General features: G+C 37.2%; 1 protein-coding gene across 2 annotated transcripts in view; it reads left to right on the top strand.

Annotated features, from left to right (window-relative positions):
• Positions 1-15,370, top strand: part of CORIN (corin, serine peptidase) — a 257,414-nt gene that overhangs the window by 73,829 nt on the left and 168,215 nt on the right. For both annotated transcript variants that reach the window (XM_055246563.2, XM_055246562.2), the window contains one exon: positions 5,183-5,390. In XM_055246563.2, coding sequence (XP_055102538.1) covers positions 5,183-5,390 — 208 coding nt within the window. The remainder of the gene's footprint in view (positions 1-5,182; positions 5,391-15,370) is intronic.

Genomic DNA, 15,370 nt, shown 5'->3' with positions numbered 1-15,370 from the left:
CCTAATTTGTTGAAGGTCTTATCATGAAAGGATGTTTAATTTTCTCAAGTGTTTTTTCTGTCTTTTGAGATGGTCATATGGTTTTTGTCTTTCATTCTGTTAAGGTGATGTATCACATTTATTAATTCGTGTATGTTGAAACATCCTTGCATCCCAGGTATAAATTCCACTTGATCATGGTAAATGATCTTTTTAATGGGCTGTTGAATTTGGTTTGTCAGAATTGTGTTGAGGATTTTTGTATCTATATTCATGAAAGTTATTAACATGTAATTTTCTTGTAGTGTCCTTGTCTGGTTTTGGTATCAGAGCAATGCTGGCTTTGTAAAATGTGTTTACAAATGTTCGCTTTTCTTCAGTTTTTTGGAAGTTTGAGAAGAATTGATATTAGTTCTTTAAATGTTTTGTGGAATTAATAGTGAAGACGTCAGGTCCTGAGCTTTTCTGTGACGGAAGACTTTTTATTACTGGTTCTTTCACTCGAATCTGTGAGAAGAGACCACCGAACAGGCTTCGTGTGAGCAACAAGGCTGTTTATTTCACCTGGGTGCAGGTGGGCTGAGTCTGAAAAGAGAGTTAGCGAAGGGAGATAGGGGTGGGGCTGTTTTATAAGATTTCGGTGGGTAGTGGAAAATTACAGTCAAAGGGGTTGTTCTCTGGAGGGCAGGGATGGGGGTCACAAGGTGCTCAGTGGGGGAGCTTTTGAGCCAGGGTGAGCCAGGAGAAGGAATTTCAAAGGGAATGTCATCAGTTAAGGCAGGAACAGGCCATTTTCACTTCTTTTGTGATTCTTCAGTTACTTCAGGCCATCTGGATGTATACTTGCAGGTCAAAGGGGATATGATGGCTTAGCTTGGGCTCAGAGGCCTGACAGGTTCAATATCCTTTCTCATTATTGGGCTGTTCAGATTTTCTGTTTTTTCATGAGTTAGTCTTGTTAAGTTGTACGTGCCCAGAAATTTATCCATTTCTTCTAGGTTATCTAATTTGTTGGTGTATAATTATTTATAGTAATCTCTTATGATCCTTTGCATTTATGTGGTGTCGATTGTAAGGTTTTCTCATCTGAGTTTTCTTTTTCTTAGCATCCTATTCTCATTTATGGATGCAATACCTATTTAAATCTATATATCTTGGCTCATAGGAGACAGTCATGGTTTGTATTTATTCTCCTGGCATAGCTATTAATAACTCATTGTTATCATTCTGTAAATTTTCTTAGGTAGGATGATAAATTACATGGGCACTTTACTCTAGACTTATTGATGATTTTTTTAAAGTTCTCTTCTGTCTTGAACTATTTCTATTTTTTCAGAGTGACATTTTCAGTTATTATTAACCTTATTTGTGGTACCAATAGCCATACCAGCTTTCTCAGTTCTCAGACCGTTGTGTAATTTCTTCAGAGATAGATGAATATCTTTCTTTTTTTTTCTTTTTAATGGTGGTAATTTCGTGGCTGTCTTGTATTCTGTGCATGTGGGTGGAGTGAGGAGCAATTTTTTCATATACAGATCTTTAATATCTCCCTTTTTTAGTTCCAGTTTTTGTTCTTCTCTGCCTTATCTGACAACTCAAGCCCAGAACCTCTCCTAGGTTCTGCTGGGCAGATTGACTTCATCTGCTTCCACAAACTTCAAAATTTCTTGCATGCTCTTTTTGGCTGGTAGAAATTTGCTAAAAATATTTATCTACTGATGGAAGCCCCCTCTCCATGCTGTTTGCTGTTATGAGTTTATGCTTTTCTCCCCTTTACTATTCTTTTTTTTGTGAAAAGGAGTGAGGATATGTGCTTAATCAAACAACTTTAATAGGAAAATAGTTGTATCTTTTTTTTTTTAAGACACAGTCTTGCTCTTTTGCTCAGACTGGAGTGCAATGGCGTGATCTCAGCTCACTGCCAACCTCCGCCTCCCGAGTTTAAGCAATTCTTCTGCCTCAGCCTCCCGAGTAGCTGAGATTACAGGCGCCCACCACCATGCCCGGCTAATTTTTGTATTTTTAGTAGAGAGGGGGTTTCACCATGTTGGCCAGGGTGGTCTCGAACTCCTGACCTCAGGTGATCCGCCTACCTCAGCCTCCCAAAGTGCTGGGATTACAGGTGTGAGCCACTGCACCTGGCCTTTGTTTTCTTTTATAATGAGTATAATGATGCCTTCTCTACTTATTTTTCTGGCAGAGGTTTCTGGTTGAACACCAGTATTCATTCTCCTTCATTTGTAATTGATCCCACTCCCCATTTTTATCTGGGTGCATGTCAAACTGGAATAATCCTAGCCTCTCATGCAACTAGATGTGGCCATGTGATGACGTTCTGGATAATGGGATATATGTGGAAGGGTCTTGTAGCAGCTGGAACTGTTCTTAAGAAATAGTAAGAGTGTGTGCCTTTGTCTTCTTTACTACTTCTCCACCCTTCTGTCTGGACCGTAGATTTCACTATCTTGGGCCATGAAGTTAGGGCTACATAAAGAGCCTATGTTTCTGGCACCACGGGATCCAATTCCTGTCCTGGACCACTCATCTAGACTTTTATAGGGCAGAGAAATTTTGTTCTGCTTAGAGCAATGTTATATTCCGTTTTCTTTCACTACAGCCAAACCAAACCTAACTAATACAACCTTAAAAGGTAAGTGTAGAAGTGGTTTGTAAACTCTAAAGGGGTACTGAAATGTCAGATATTATCATACCTTACTCCGGATTCGATTTTGAGCTCTGCCTCTGAACTGGCTACTTTTCAAAGAAAGCCCTTTTTAAATATTTCAACAGCTGGATTAAAGTAGAATAAAATATATTCATCTATTAAATGATTATATAGTTGTTAGTTCTTTAAAATAATTTCAAAACCACAAAACTAAAGAAAAAGTGTTAGAATATTTTCAGTATATTAATCTCCCTAATAAGGAGCTTATAAAAGTAGAAAAAACACCCCTAAAAGTCAGTAGGAAAAATCTTCCAAGCATATGAAACTGAAGACAAAATGCAAATGGTCCTTAAATATATGAAAAGGTGCTCAACTTCACTGGCAACAAGTTAAATGCAAATGTAAAATCACCCTACAATATAGTTTCTCATCTATCAGATTAGCAAAAATCCAAAAGTTTGACACTGTCCTCTGTTGGTGAGACTGAGAAAGCAGACATCCTCATACATTGTTGACAAGAATGCAAAATGGTACTTCTTGATGATGGGGGAATTTGACAATAGCTACCAGAATTCTGAAAGCATTTATCCGTTTACCCAGCAATCCTACTTCTGGGAATCTATTGTACATCTCAGGCATATGTATAGGTTACTTATTACAGCAATATAATAGCAAAAAGTTGAAAACAGTCCAAATATTTATTAAAGAGAGATTGCTTAAATAAATCCCAGTACAACATACAGTGGAATGTTATGCAGCAGTAAAGGAAACGATGAAGCTCCCCAAATGCTAATATGGGAAAATTCCTAGGATTTTTTTTTTGAGACAGAGTCTCGCTCTGTTGCCCAGGCTGGGGTGCAGCGGCGCTATCTCGGCTCACTGCAAGCTCCGCCTCCCGGGTTCACGCCATTCTCCTGCTTCAGCCTCCCGAGTAGCTGGGACTACAGGTGCCCGCCACCACGCCTGGCTAATTTTTTGTATAATTAGTAGAGACGGAGTTTCACTGTGTTAACCAGGATGGTCTCGATCTCCTGACCTCGTGATCCGCCTGCCTCGGCCTCCCAATGTGCTGGGATTACAGGCGTGAGCCACCGCGCCCAGCCCCTAGGATGTTTTCTATCTTGCATTTTTTAAATGATCTCTTAATATTCAGTGGTTTCTTTGGCTAGGTGGAGGGAATGAGCCTTTTGGTATTCTAATTGCTTCAAATATGGGCTTCCATCAAAAGCATAAGCCCAAAAGCTGATAACCCCTAAATAAAATAATGTAATTAAAACTGATAAAAAGATGTGGTCAAAATGTACGGGTGTATTACATATTACTATACATACAGACCTTGTGACATGTCATTATATGCTTTTTAGCCTCTTCCTTTCATGAACCATTAAGAATTATCTTAAGAACTATTTTTAACATAACCCTCTACATTAGCTGTAAGTAATGGAAATTACTCAGAAGACATAGGTTTCGGATCTGAAATTTCTACATAGTGGCTATGCACCTCTAGGCAAATTTCTTAGCCTTCTAAAAATTGAGTTTTCTCATGTATAATATAGATATGATTTCATGTAACTGGGCCTTGAAACTGAGATAATTGTGAATAAGAGAATCTTGTTTAAGCAGCAACAATAAAAGCAATGAATCTTTGTACAGACAAGAGAATAAGAAATAAAAAAGAAAATGTGGTCGATTCCTAAAATCCCATCATATGAACGCATGTCAACATTTTTGTTTATGTGGGGTCAACCGGGCAAATTTCTGGCATGAAGTCATTGGAAAAGCCATGGATGTGGTGGTGCCCGAAAGAGCCAACTATGGGAGAAGATGATGTCAGAGGCTCTGAGCTGCTGCTGAACTGTTGACATAGGCGGGATTACAAATCTTTGCATAATTGTGTGTTTTTAAAACAAGATCATTGCATACAAATTGTTTTGTGACTTCCTACTCTTATTCATTATATTATGAGCATCATCCCTTGTGATTAAATAGTCTTCTGAAGCATCTTTCATGTACCTAAATTATTCTATTTTTTGTTCCATATATTTAGAACAATTCTTTTTGCTGAATATTTAGATGATTTCTATCTTTTAAAAATTGTGAACTATGCAAAGATCAAGATCCCCGTAGATAAATCCACATTCACAAATATGATTATTTCCTTAGGATAAGTTTCTAGAAATGACTTGACAATGTCAAAGAATATGCGTGTTGAAAAGATTTTTTTGGATACATATTGCCCTGCCCAGCTGTGATCCAAAAGGAAAGGTGATTGAAGTTTATATGCCTACCGGATATGTATGAAGAGTATGTATTTTCCACATATTTTCCCAGAACATGAATGCTCTTCCTCTGTAAATCTTTGTAGCTTGATTTCATTATCATACACATACACACTTACATGCACATATGGGTATGATTGCATATCTAAATTTTTTCTTATGATAAGTATACTTTATCTTATAAACAAATATTAAATGAGTTTGCAAACATATACTTCTGATGTGTCCACTCATAAATGTGCGTGTCTTTACTTCCCAGGTGCCTGCATGAACATCACCCACAACCAGTGTCAGATGCTGCCCTACCACGCCACGCTGACACCTCTCCTCTCAGTTGTCAGAAACATGGAAATGGAGAAGTTCCTCAGGTTTTTCACATATCTCCATCGCCTCAGTTGCTATCAACATATCATGCTGTTTGGCTGTAGCCTCGCCTTCCCTGAGTGCATCATTGATGGCGATGACAGGTATTTCGGAACCCAGATGATTCAGTGATAAGAGTTGGTTATAGCAGAAGTGTCCTAGGAGAAAAAAAATTATCCAAACGACTCCCTTTTATTTTGGTTGTTATTAGCCACATTAGTCATGGCTAGTTCTAATTCTTTGAAAATAGAAATGTTTTGAGAATCTGGAATAATTTTATTTATGGGAAAAATTATTCACAATGTTAGATTGATGCTATCAGAAGAATTCCATAATAGCTGTTCCAGTGAGGATCCAGCAGAAGACAGACAACACACTCAAAGGGGTGATAAGAGAGTTTCTTGAAGAGACTATTTATGGAGCTGTGGGCAGGGTTAAGAGAACAAATAAGTGATGGGAGGCAGCAGGGTCTCATGATACGGGGATACAGTTCCACCATCCAAGATTGAAGGGGAATAATGGCCAGTAGCACCTAGAGAGAGTTGTATCTATGGGTAAAGGGTCTCGGACAGGCCAGGTGCTATGACCCTAGGCAGAGGAGCACGGCCACTGCCAACCCTTCAGTCTTGCAGTGAGAGAGGAGGAAGGATAAATACCCTGACCTCACTCACCTCCCACCCTCCCATCTGCCAGTGCCTCTCACCAAATGAACTCATCCACAACCAGAGACAAGGGTGCATAATTCATGTGAGCATGGTGGATGAGATCCAGAATCTCAGCTAAATCTCATCAGTTCAAAAGTCCCAAATCTTATACTTTAAAGCAAGTGTCAACCATACATAGATGTTGGGTGGTTCTTCCACTCAACACTGGGAGGCAGAGCAGGGCAAGAAGGGCGAAGTGTAGACACAGAGAGATAGACAGAGGCTATCCAGCACAATATCAAACAGGATCAGGGATGATTTCAATAAGTACATCAATCAAAAGTATATCATGGAATTGTTGAAATACTAAGTATGCACTTAAAAAATTTTCAAAGCATGTATTACTTATTCACATATAACATCAATTATTTTCTGAATTAAAATGTTACAAAGTTTTAGAATAGTAATACAAGAATAAGTTGCATTTTTTCTGTGTGTTTGAATTCTTATTTATGTTAAATTGGCAGATAAAATTGCATGCATTTACTGTGTAAACATGATGTTTTGAAGTATACATACATGATGGAATGGCTAAATCTAGCTGATTAACAAATACGTCACATCACATTGTACCACTTTTGTGGTGAGAACAGTTTACATCCATCGTCTTAGCGTTTTTTAAGAATACTACACATACACATATACATACAAATATTCACATATGTGTGTACATATATATACAGACACATACATGTATGTATGTGTGCATATATGTGTGTATACATGTGTATATATACATTAATATGTGTATATATATATGTGTGTATGTATGTATATATTTGTGTATATATACATACACCCTTAGAGATGGGGTCTTGCTATATTGTCCAGGCTGGCCTCAAGCTCCTGGGCTCAAGCAATCCTCCTGCTTCAGCCCCCCCAGTTATCTGGGAGTATAGGCACACACCACCATGACCAGCTAAGAATACAATATGTTATCAATAACTATAGTCACCATGCTATACAGAAGATCTCTTTAACTTATTCCCCCTAGCTAACTGTAATTTTGTGTCATTTGACCAACATTTCCCCAATCTTCACCCTTGTACTTCCCCAGCCTCTTTTAACCTTTATTCTACTCTCTATTTCAATGAGATCAAATTTTAAATATTCTATATATGAATGAGATCCTGTGGTATTTGTCTTTCTGTGCCTGACTTATTCCACTTAACAAAGTGTCCTCCAGGTTGATCCATGTTGTGGCAAATAACAGGATTTTTTTCTTTTTTATGGCTGAATAGTACTCCATTGTGTATATATGTGTGTGTGTGTGTATCACATTTTCTTTATGCATTCATTAGTTAGTGGATACTTAGGTTGATTCCATATATTGACTATTGTTCCACTGTCTCTCTCCCTCGCCTGGGGCCTTCCTATTCTGGGAGACACAGTAATATTCAAATTAGGCCAATTAACAACCCTACAATGGCCCCTAAGTATTCAGATGAAGGGAAGAGTGGCATATCTCTCACTTTAAATGAAAGCTAGAGATGATTAAGTTTAGTGAGGAAGGCATGTTGAAAGCCAAGATATGCTGAAAGCTAGGCCTCTTGTACCCAACGGTTAGCCAATTGTGAATGCAAAGCAAAAGTTCTTATAGGCAACAAACAGTGCTACACCCGTGAACACACAAATGATAAGAAGGCAAAACAGCCTTATTGCTGATATGGAGAAAGTTTTTGTGGTCTGGATGGAAGACCAAAACAGCCACAACATTCTCTTAAGCCAAAGCCTAATCTAGAGCAAGATTGTAACTCTTCAATTTTGTGAAGGCTGGAAGAGGTGAGGAAGCTGGAGAAGAAAAGTTTGATGCTAGCAGAGATTGGTTCATGAGATTTAAGGAAAGAAACCATCTCCATGACATAAATGTGCAAGAGGACGTAAAAAGTGCTCATTTAGAAGCTGCAGCAAGTCATCTAGAAGATTTAGCTAAGATCATTGATAAAGACGGCTACACTAAACAGCAGATTTTCAGTTTAGGCAAAACAGCTTTCTACTGGAAGAAGATGCCATCTAGGACCTTGCTAGCTAGAGAAGAGAAGTCAGTGCCTGGCTTTAAAACTTCAAAGACAGACTGACTCTGTTGTTAAGACTGAATCTGTCTAATTCAGCTGATGACTGTAGGTTGAAGCCAATGGTCTTTTACCATTCCCAAAATCCTAAGGCCGTTAACAAGTATGCTAAATCTACTCTACTCATACACTATAAGTGTAACAGAAAAGCCTGGATGACAGCACACCTGCTTACTGATAGACCAATGGAATGGAATTGAGATCCAATAAATAAATCCATGCCTTTACATCAAACCGATTTTTGACAAAAGCACCAAGAACACTCAATGGAGAAAGGACAGTCATTTCATGCAATGGAGAAAAGACAGTCAATAAATGGCATTAGGGAAACTGCTTACTGATTATTTTGAAGCCCATTTTTGACACCTACTGCTCAGAAAAAAACAGATTTCTTTTAAAATATTACTACTCACTGACAATGCACCTGGTCACCCAAGAGCTCTACGGAGATGTAGGAGAAGATGAATGTTGTTTTCTTGCCTGTTAACAAAATATCTATTCTGCAGCCCATCAATCAGGGAATAATTTTGACTTTCAAGTCTTATTATTTCAGAAATACATTTCATAAGGCTGTAGCTGCTATAGATAGATTGTGATTTCTCTAATGGATCTTGGCAAAGAAAATTGAAAACATTTAGGAAATAATTTACCATTCTAGATTCCATAAAGAATGCTTGTGATTCATGACAGGAAGTGAAAACATTAACATTAACAGGAATTTGGAAGAACTTGATTCCAGCACTCGTGGATGACTTTGAGAAGTTCAAGACTTTAGTGGAGAAAGTAATTGCAGAGGTTGTGAAAATAGCGAGAGAACTATAATTAAAAGTGGAGCCTAAAGATGTAACTGAATTGCTACAATCTCATGATCAAACTTGAATGGATGAGGAGTAGCATTTTATGGATGAACAAAGAAAGTGGTTTCTTGAGATGAAATCTATTCCTGGCGAAGATGCTGTGAACATTGTTGAAATGACAACAAAAGATTTTGAATATTACCTAAACTTATTTGATAAAGCAGTGGTGGGATTTGAGGTTTTGATTTGCATTGCCCTGATAATTAGTGATGTTTAACATTTTTTCATATACCTGTTGGCCACTTATATGTCTTCTTTTGAGAAATGTCTATTCAGGTTTTTTTGCCCATTTTGTCATCAGGTGGTTTGTTTTCTTGCTACTGAGGTGTTTGAGTTCCTTATGTATTTTGGATATTAACCCTTTATTAGATGTATAGCTTGCAAATATTTTCTCCCATTCCATAGGTTGTCTCTTCACTCTGTTATTTCCTTTGCTGTGCAGAAACTTTTAGTTTGATGAAATCTCATTTGTCTACTTTTGCTTTTGATGCTTAAGCTTTTGGGATCATTTCCCAAAAACCATTAACCAGGCTATAGGTTCCCCCTATGTTTTTTTAGTAGTTTCATAGTTTGGGCCCTTACATTTAAGTCTTTAACTCATTTTGAGTTAATTTTTGCATATCCTATGTGATAAGAGTCTAATTTCATTATTCTGCATGTTGATAGGCAGTTTCCTTGACACCATTTATTGACTGTCTTTTCTCCATTGCATGTAATGACTGTCTTTTCTCCATTGTGTGTTCTTGGCACCTTGTCAAAAACCAGTTTGCTGTAAAGGCATGGATTTATTTATTGGATCTTGCTTCCATTCTATTGGTCTGTGCGACTGTTTTTATACCAATACCATACTGTTTCAGTTACTATGTGTTATGATTCCAGTTTCACACTGCTATAAAGGACTGCACGAGACTGGGTAATTTATAAATGAAGGAGATTTAATTGACTCACAGTTCTGCATGGCTAGGATAGCCTCAGGAAACTTATAATGGTGGAAAGGGAAGCAAACACATCCTTCACATGATGGCAGGAAGGAGAAGTGCCGAGCAAAATGGGGAAAGCCCCTTATAAAACCATCAGATCTAATGAGAACTCACTCACTATCACAAGAACAGCAACATGGGGGTAACTGCCCCTATGATTCAATTACCTACCACTGGGTACTTCCTATGACAAATGAGGATTATGGAAACTACAGTTAAAGATGAGATTTGGGTGGGGACAGAGCCAAACCATATCATTATGCTTTGTAGTGTATTTTGAAGTTAGGTAGTGTGATGCCTCTAGCTTTGTTTTTTTGATAGGCTTGGTTTGGCTATTTTGTCTTTTGTGTTTCCATGCAAATTTGGGGATTATCTTTTCTGTTTCTGTGAAAAACGTCATTGGTGTTTTGATAGGAATTGCATCAACTCTAGATCACTTTGGGTAGTATGGACACATTAACAATATGAATTCTTCCAACCGTGAACATCCGTATCTTTCCACTTATTTGTGCCTTCTTCAATTTTTTTCAATGTTTATAGTTATTTGTGTAGAGATCTTTCACTTCCTTGTTTATTCCAAAGTGTTTTTTGTAGCTATTGTAAGCAGGATTGGGTTTTTAAAATACATTTTTCAGGCTGGGCGTGGTGGCTCACACCTGTAATCCCAGCACTTTGGGAGGCCAGGCGAGCAGATCACAAGGTCAGGAGATTGAGACCATTCTTTCTAACATGGTGAAACCCCGTCTCTACTAAAAATACAAAAAATTAGCCAGGCATGGTGGCATGTGCCTGTAGTCCCAGCTACTTGTGAGGCTGAGGCAGGAGAATGGTGTGAACCCGGGAGGCAGAGCTTGCAGTGAGCTGAGATCGTGCCACTGCACTTCTGCCTGGACGACGGAGTGAGACTGTCTCAAATATATATTATATACACACATGTATATATATAAAATATATACATATATATATTTCAGTTTGCTGTCTGTGTATAGAAACCCTACTGATTTTTTTTTGTTGATTTTTGTATTCTGCTACTTTACTGAATTTGTTTATAGATCTAACAGATTGTGTGTGTGTGTGTGTGTGCGCACATGTGTAGTCTTTAGGGCTTTTTTAGGGTTTTCTATATATGTAAGGTCAATGTTTTCTGCAAACAGGGACAAGTTAACTTCTTTCTTTCTGGTTCAAACGGCTTTTATTTCCTTCTCTTGCCTAATTGCTCTGACCAGGATTTCTAGCGCCATGTTGAATAAAAGCAATGAGAGTGGGTATCCTTGTCTTATTTCGGATCTTAGAGGAAAAGCTTTTAAATTTTGTATATTGAGTATGATGTTAGCTGTGGGTTTTTCAGCCTTATTGTGTTGAGGTACTTTCCTTCTAAACCTAATTTGTTGAGTATTTTTATCATGAATAAATGTTGAATTTTGTCAAATGCTTTTCCTGCATCTGTTGAGGTGATCATATGTTTTTGTCCTTCATTCTGTTAATGTGATGTATCATGTTTATTGATTTGGTTATGTTGGGCCACCTTTCATACCTGTGATGAATCCCATTTGATCATGGTGAATGATCTTTTTAATGTGCGATTGATCTTTGTTTGATAGTATGTTGCTGAGGGTTTTTGCATCTATGTTCATCAGGGATATTGGCCTGCAAGTTTTGTTTGTTTGTTTGTTTTTGTCATGCTTTTATCTGGTTTTGGTGTCAGAGTAATGAGTTTGGAAGCATTCTCTCCTATTCGATTTTTTGGAAGAGTTTGAGAAGAGTTGGTATTAGCTCTTCTTTAAATGTTTTGTAGAATTTAGCAGTGAAGCCATCAGGTCCTGGGCTTTTCTTTGATAGGATACTTTTATTGCTAATTCAATCTCCTTTCTCCTTATTAGTCTGTTAATATTTTCTGCTTCTTCATAATTTAATCTTGGTGGGTTGTACATGTCAAAGAGTCTATTCATTTCTTCTAGGTTATCTAATTCATTGGCATATAATTGTCATAATAGTCTTCATGGTCCTTTGTATTTCTGTAGCATCAGTTGTAATGTCCCCTTTGAATTGCATTTTGAAGTGTAAATAAATTCCATGTTATTTGTACTGCTTTAATTATTGTGTAAAATATGCCTGAAATAGGGAAAAAGCATTTATTATCTTAACTGGAAAAAGCCTGCATTGCTATAGCGTTGAGGTAGAATAAAAACAGTAGATTCTGAATTGTAGAAGTAACTAAAGAACTGTTACCCAGTGGCATTCAGGAAAATGTTTTGTCATAAACTATCAGTTGCACGTGTTTTCACAGTGTGAAGAGAGAGAAGTGCTGTTAGGGCTTTCCCATGAATGAAGATACGGGGTGGTAGTGAAGAGGCCCTTTATTATGTTCCTAGACTGCAGTAGTATAACATAGTGGTTGTGAGGGTATCCTAGGGCTGCAAATGACATAGCAAATGACTACAAAATCTGGGTGGCTTAAACACAGACATTTATTCTCTTGCAGCTCTGGAGTCTTGAATTCCAAAGTCTGGCAAGGCCATCCCCTTCTTCTGGGGCTCCAGAAAGAATTCATTTCCTTCCTTTGCCAGCTTCTGGGGGTTTCAGATGTTCTTTGACTTATGGCCAAATCGCTTTTGCCTCTGTCTTCGCCTTCACATGGTCTTCTCCTCTGTACGTCTGTGTCTTCTCCTCTTTTTTCTCTCATATAGACACTTGTCATTGAATTTAGTGGCCACCCATACAATCCAAGATGACATCTTCATCTCAAGATTCTTATTACATCCACAAAGGCCTTTTTTCCAAATAAGACAATATTCACAGGTTCCAGGGGTTAGGACATGAATATATTTTTGGGAGGCCACCATTCAACACACAGTAGTGGTTGAGAAAGCAAGCTCTGGAGGCAAAAGCAGCAGCCCCCTCATCTGTGATACGGATATAGTAGTGGTATTTACTTTACAAAGTTAATACGAGGATTAAGTAATAAAGCATGCTTGGAATGTGCCTGGCTCTTACAAAGAAATGTCATCAACAGTTATAAAATAGTGGATTGAAAAGAACAGGTAGTACTAGTGAAATATGAAGGTTATTCATTAATAATTATTAACTACTTGTAAAGTATTATTATTAAAATATTATTATTGATTTATTAATATTAGCTAATTATTAATAAATGATAATTCCTGACATATTCTAAGTATTAATCATTAATTATAATATTATTAATATCAATTACTTATTTATTAATATTAATTATTAATAAAATAAGTATTGCTAATATATGCTAAGTATTCTAAGTGTTGAAGGATTGCAAAGAATGTAGAGTACTATATGGATTAAAACGAAACTAGGTAGACTACGTAGGGCTTCTGGAGCTGGATGTCAGTTCCATTTCTGCTTAATTTTTAATAATTTCACTTAGATCTCTTTGCTTTAATTTCTCTATAGGCTCTTGTATACACATAAATAAGATAATAAAATAAGTTCATTCAGCTTCCAGGAGTCTCTAAACTCATTTCGATCATTCTCCTGATTATAATTCAATCTCTACTTGAATATTATCTGTAAATTTTTAGTTAAGCTGCTTGCAGTTTTCAGGGCACTTTTAGGTACAATTTCCTTTTCCCCTGACCTGATAAGTGTGCTAATATGGTAATTTTTTACTTTCTATTTTCATGGATAATGATATCCATTATTATATTAGTTTCCGAGTATCCTTTGGGGACTTATTTTATTTTTTATTATTGCATTTATTATTATTATTTTTTGAGGCAGAGTCTTGCTCTGTTGCTAAGGCTGGAGTGTAGTAGTGTGATCTCGGCTCACTGCAACCTCTGCCTCCTAGGTTCAAGCAATTCTCCCTGCTTCAGCCTCCTGAGTAGCTAGGATTACAGGCGCCTACCACCGCACCTGGCTAATTTTTGTATTTTTAGTAGAGATGGGGTTTCACCATATTGGCCAGGCTGGTCTCGAACTCCTGACCTCAAGTGATCCACCCACCTCAGCCTCCCAAAGTACTGGGATTACAGGTGTGAGCCACCACTCCCGGCCCTGCATTTATTTTATATTTAATTTTATAATTGCACTTTGAGACCAATGCTTCTTGCTGTCACTTAGTGTATGTGTGGGATCTGCAAGCTAAATTTAATAAGCAAAGTGAGTTCAGAGAAGTAAAATGTATTATAAAAAAATTCTAAAGTCCAATATATTTTTCTTTTATATTTCATTATTTTAGATCATTCATCATACTAATTTCCTCTGCTAACCAAATAATGAAGACTTGCTTGTATTTCATCCTAGAGACAATACCTACATAATACTATTTAAAACTTAATTTAAAAATATTATAATGGTATGTGTAAATGTTATAGTTTTTAACTTGATTCCTTTGAGACCTCACATCCTCATCAACTATATCATATAACAAAGAGCTTTCACAGTTTCTCCTTTAGACTGTGTCTGCTTTTAATAAATGTACATACCATGTACTGCAAAACAGGCTAATTGAAATGGAGGAGACCCAGCAGATTATCTCCAGCTTGCTTATATGTTCCAATACATTGCAGAGATATTCCATGCTCCTAAAGTGAGATTTTAACTTTAAGAATTTGATGTGTCGGTTATTTATTTTTCCCTCTGACATATTGATTTGCCATTAGGTCCTGAACAAATATTCTTAATATCTAGGGCAATTATATAAAAAAATTACTTAGCCACATGACTAAGATTAAAAATTACACCTGAAGCATGGGAACTACATGTTTTCTGTCATGTACTCAATTTTCCATAGTATACTACAGTTTTCTTTAGTGTACTTAATCCTTGTAGGTTTGCACTGAGAACCAAATGAGTTTCCTCAAATGAGCTTCTTGAAAAACGCCATACTGTTACCCAAATTTTATATTATGCGTGTTCACTGAAGATTAAAGAATTTCATCTGGCAGCTGCAGAGAATGCGCTTGAAAGTTTGGGGGCAGATTACATTTGATTCAAAGCATAGCTCTGCCCATTGCCAGTTGTAAGTCCCTACCATACTTTCTGAAGCCCTTTTTGCTTCTCTAGTGTTGTAGACCTGGCTCCAATTGCACTGACCTTCCTTTCTACCTCTCAAAAATGCCAACCACTTTCTAGCTTCCTTTGTGTATAATGTTCCTTTTACCTGTTAGTATCTTTCTCCTCAAACTAAGCCCTCTTCTCAGAAGACATCTCTGCAAAGAAATCTCTGATCACCCTCAATAGGACCTGTTATCTTTCACCATGGCACAGTTATAACCCCTTTTGCCTGTCTGTTTATTGCCTCTCTTACTTTATAAGCTCCACAGTGGCAGAGAACTTGTTGACTTTGTACATCATTGTATACCCATTGTTCAGAACACTGCCCAGCACATAGCAGGTGCTCACTAACTATCTGAGTAAATGAATAAATGAACTCTTCAATCAGGGAACCCTCCTAAATGTCTAGCTTAATGAGAGTTCAAAATATGTTGACTATA

The sequence above is a fragment of the Symphalangus syndactylus genome, chromosome 16 (assembly GCF_028878055.3).
Source record: "Symphalangus syndactylus isolate Jambi chromosome 16, NHGRI_mSymSyn1-v2.1_pri, whole genome shotgun sequence".
NCBI classification, from domain to species: Eukaryota; Metazoa; Chordata; class Mammalia; order Primates; family Hylobatidae; genus Symphalangus; species Symphalangus syndactylus.
Note: the sequence above shows the minus strand (reverse complement) of the source record. Positions and strands in the feature narration are given on the sequence as shown.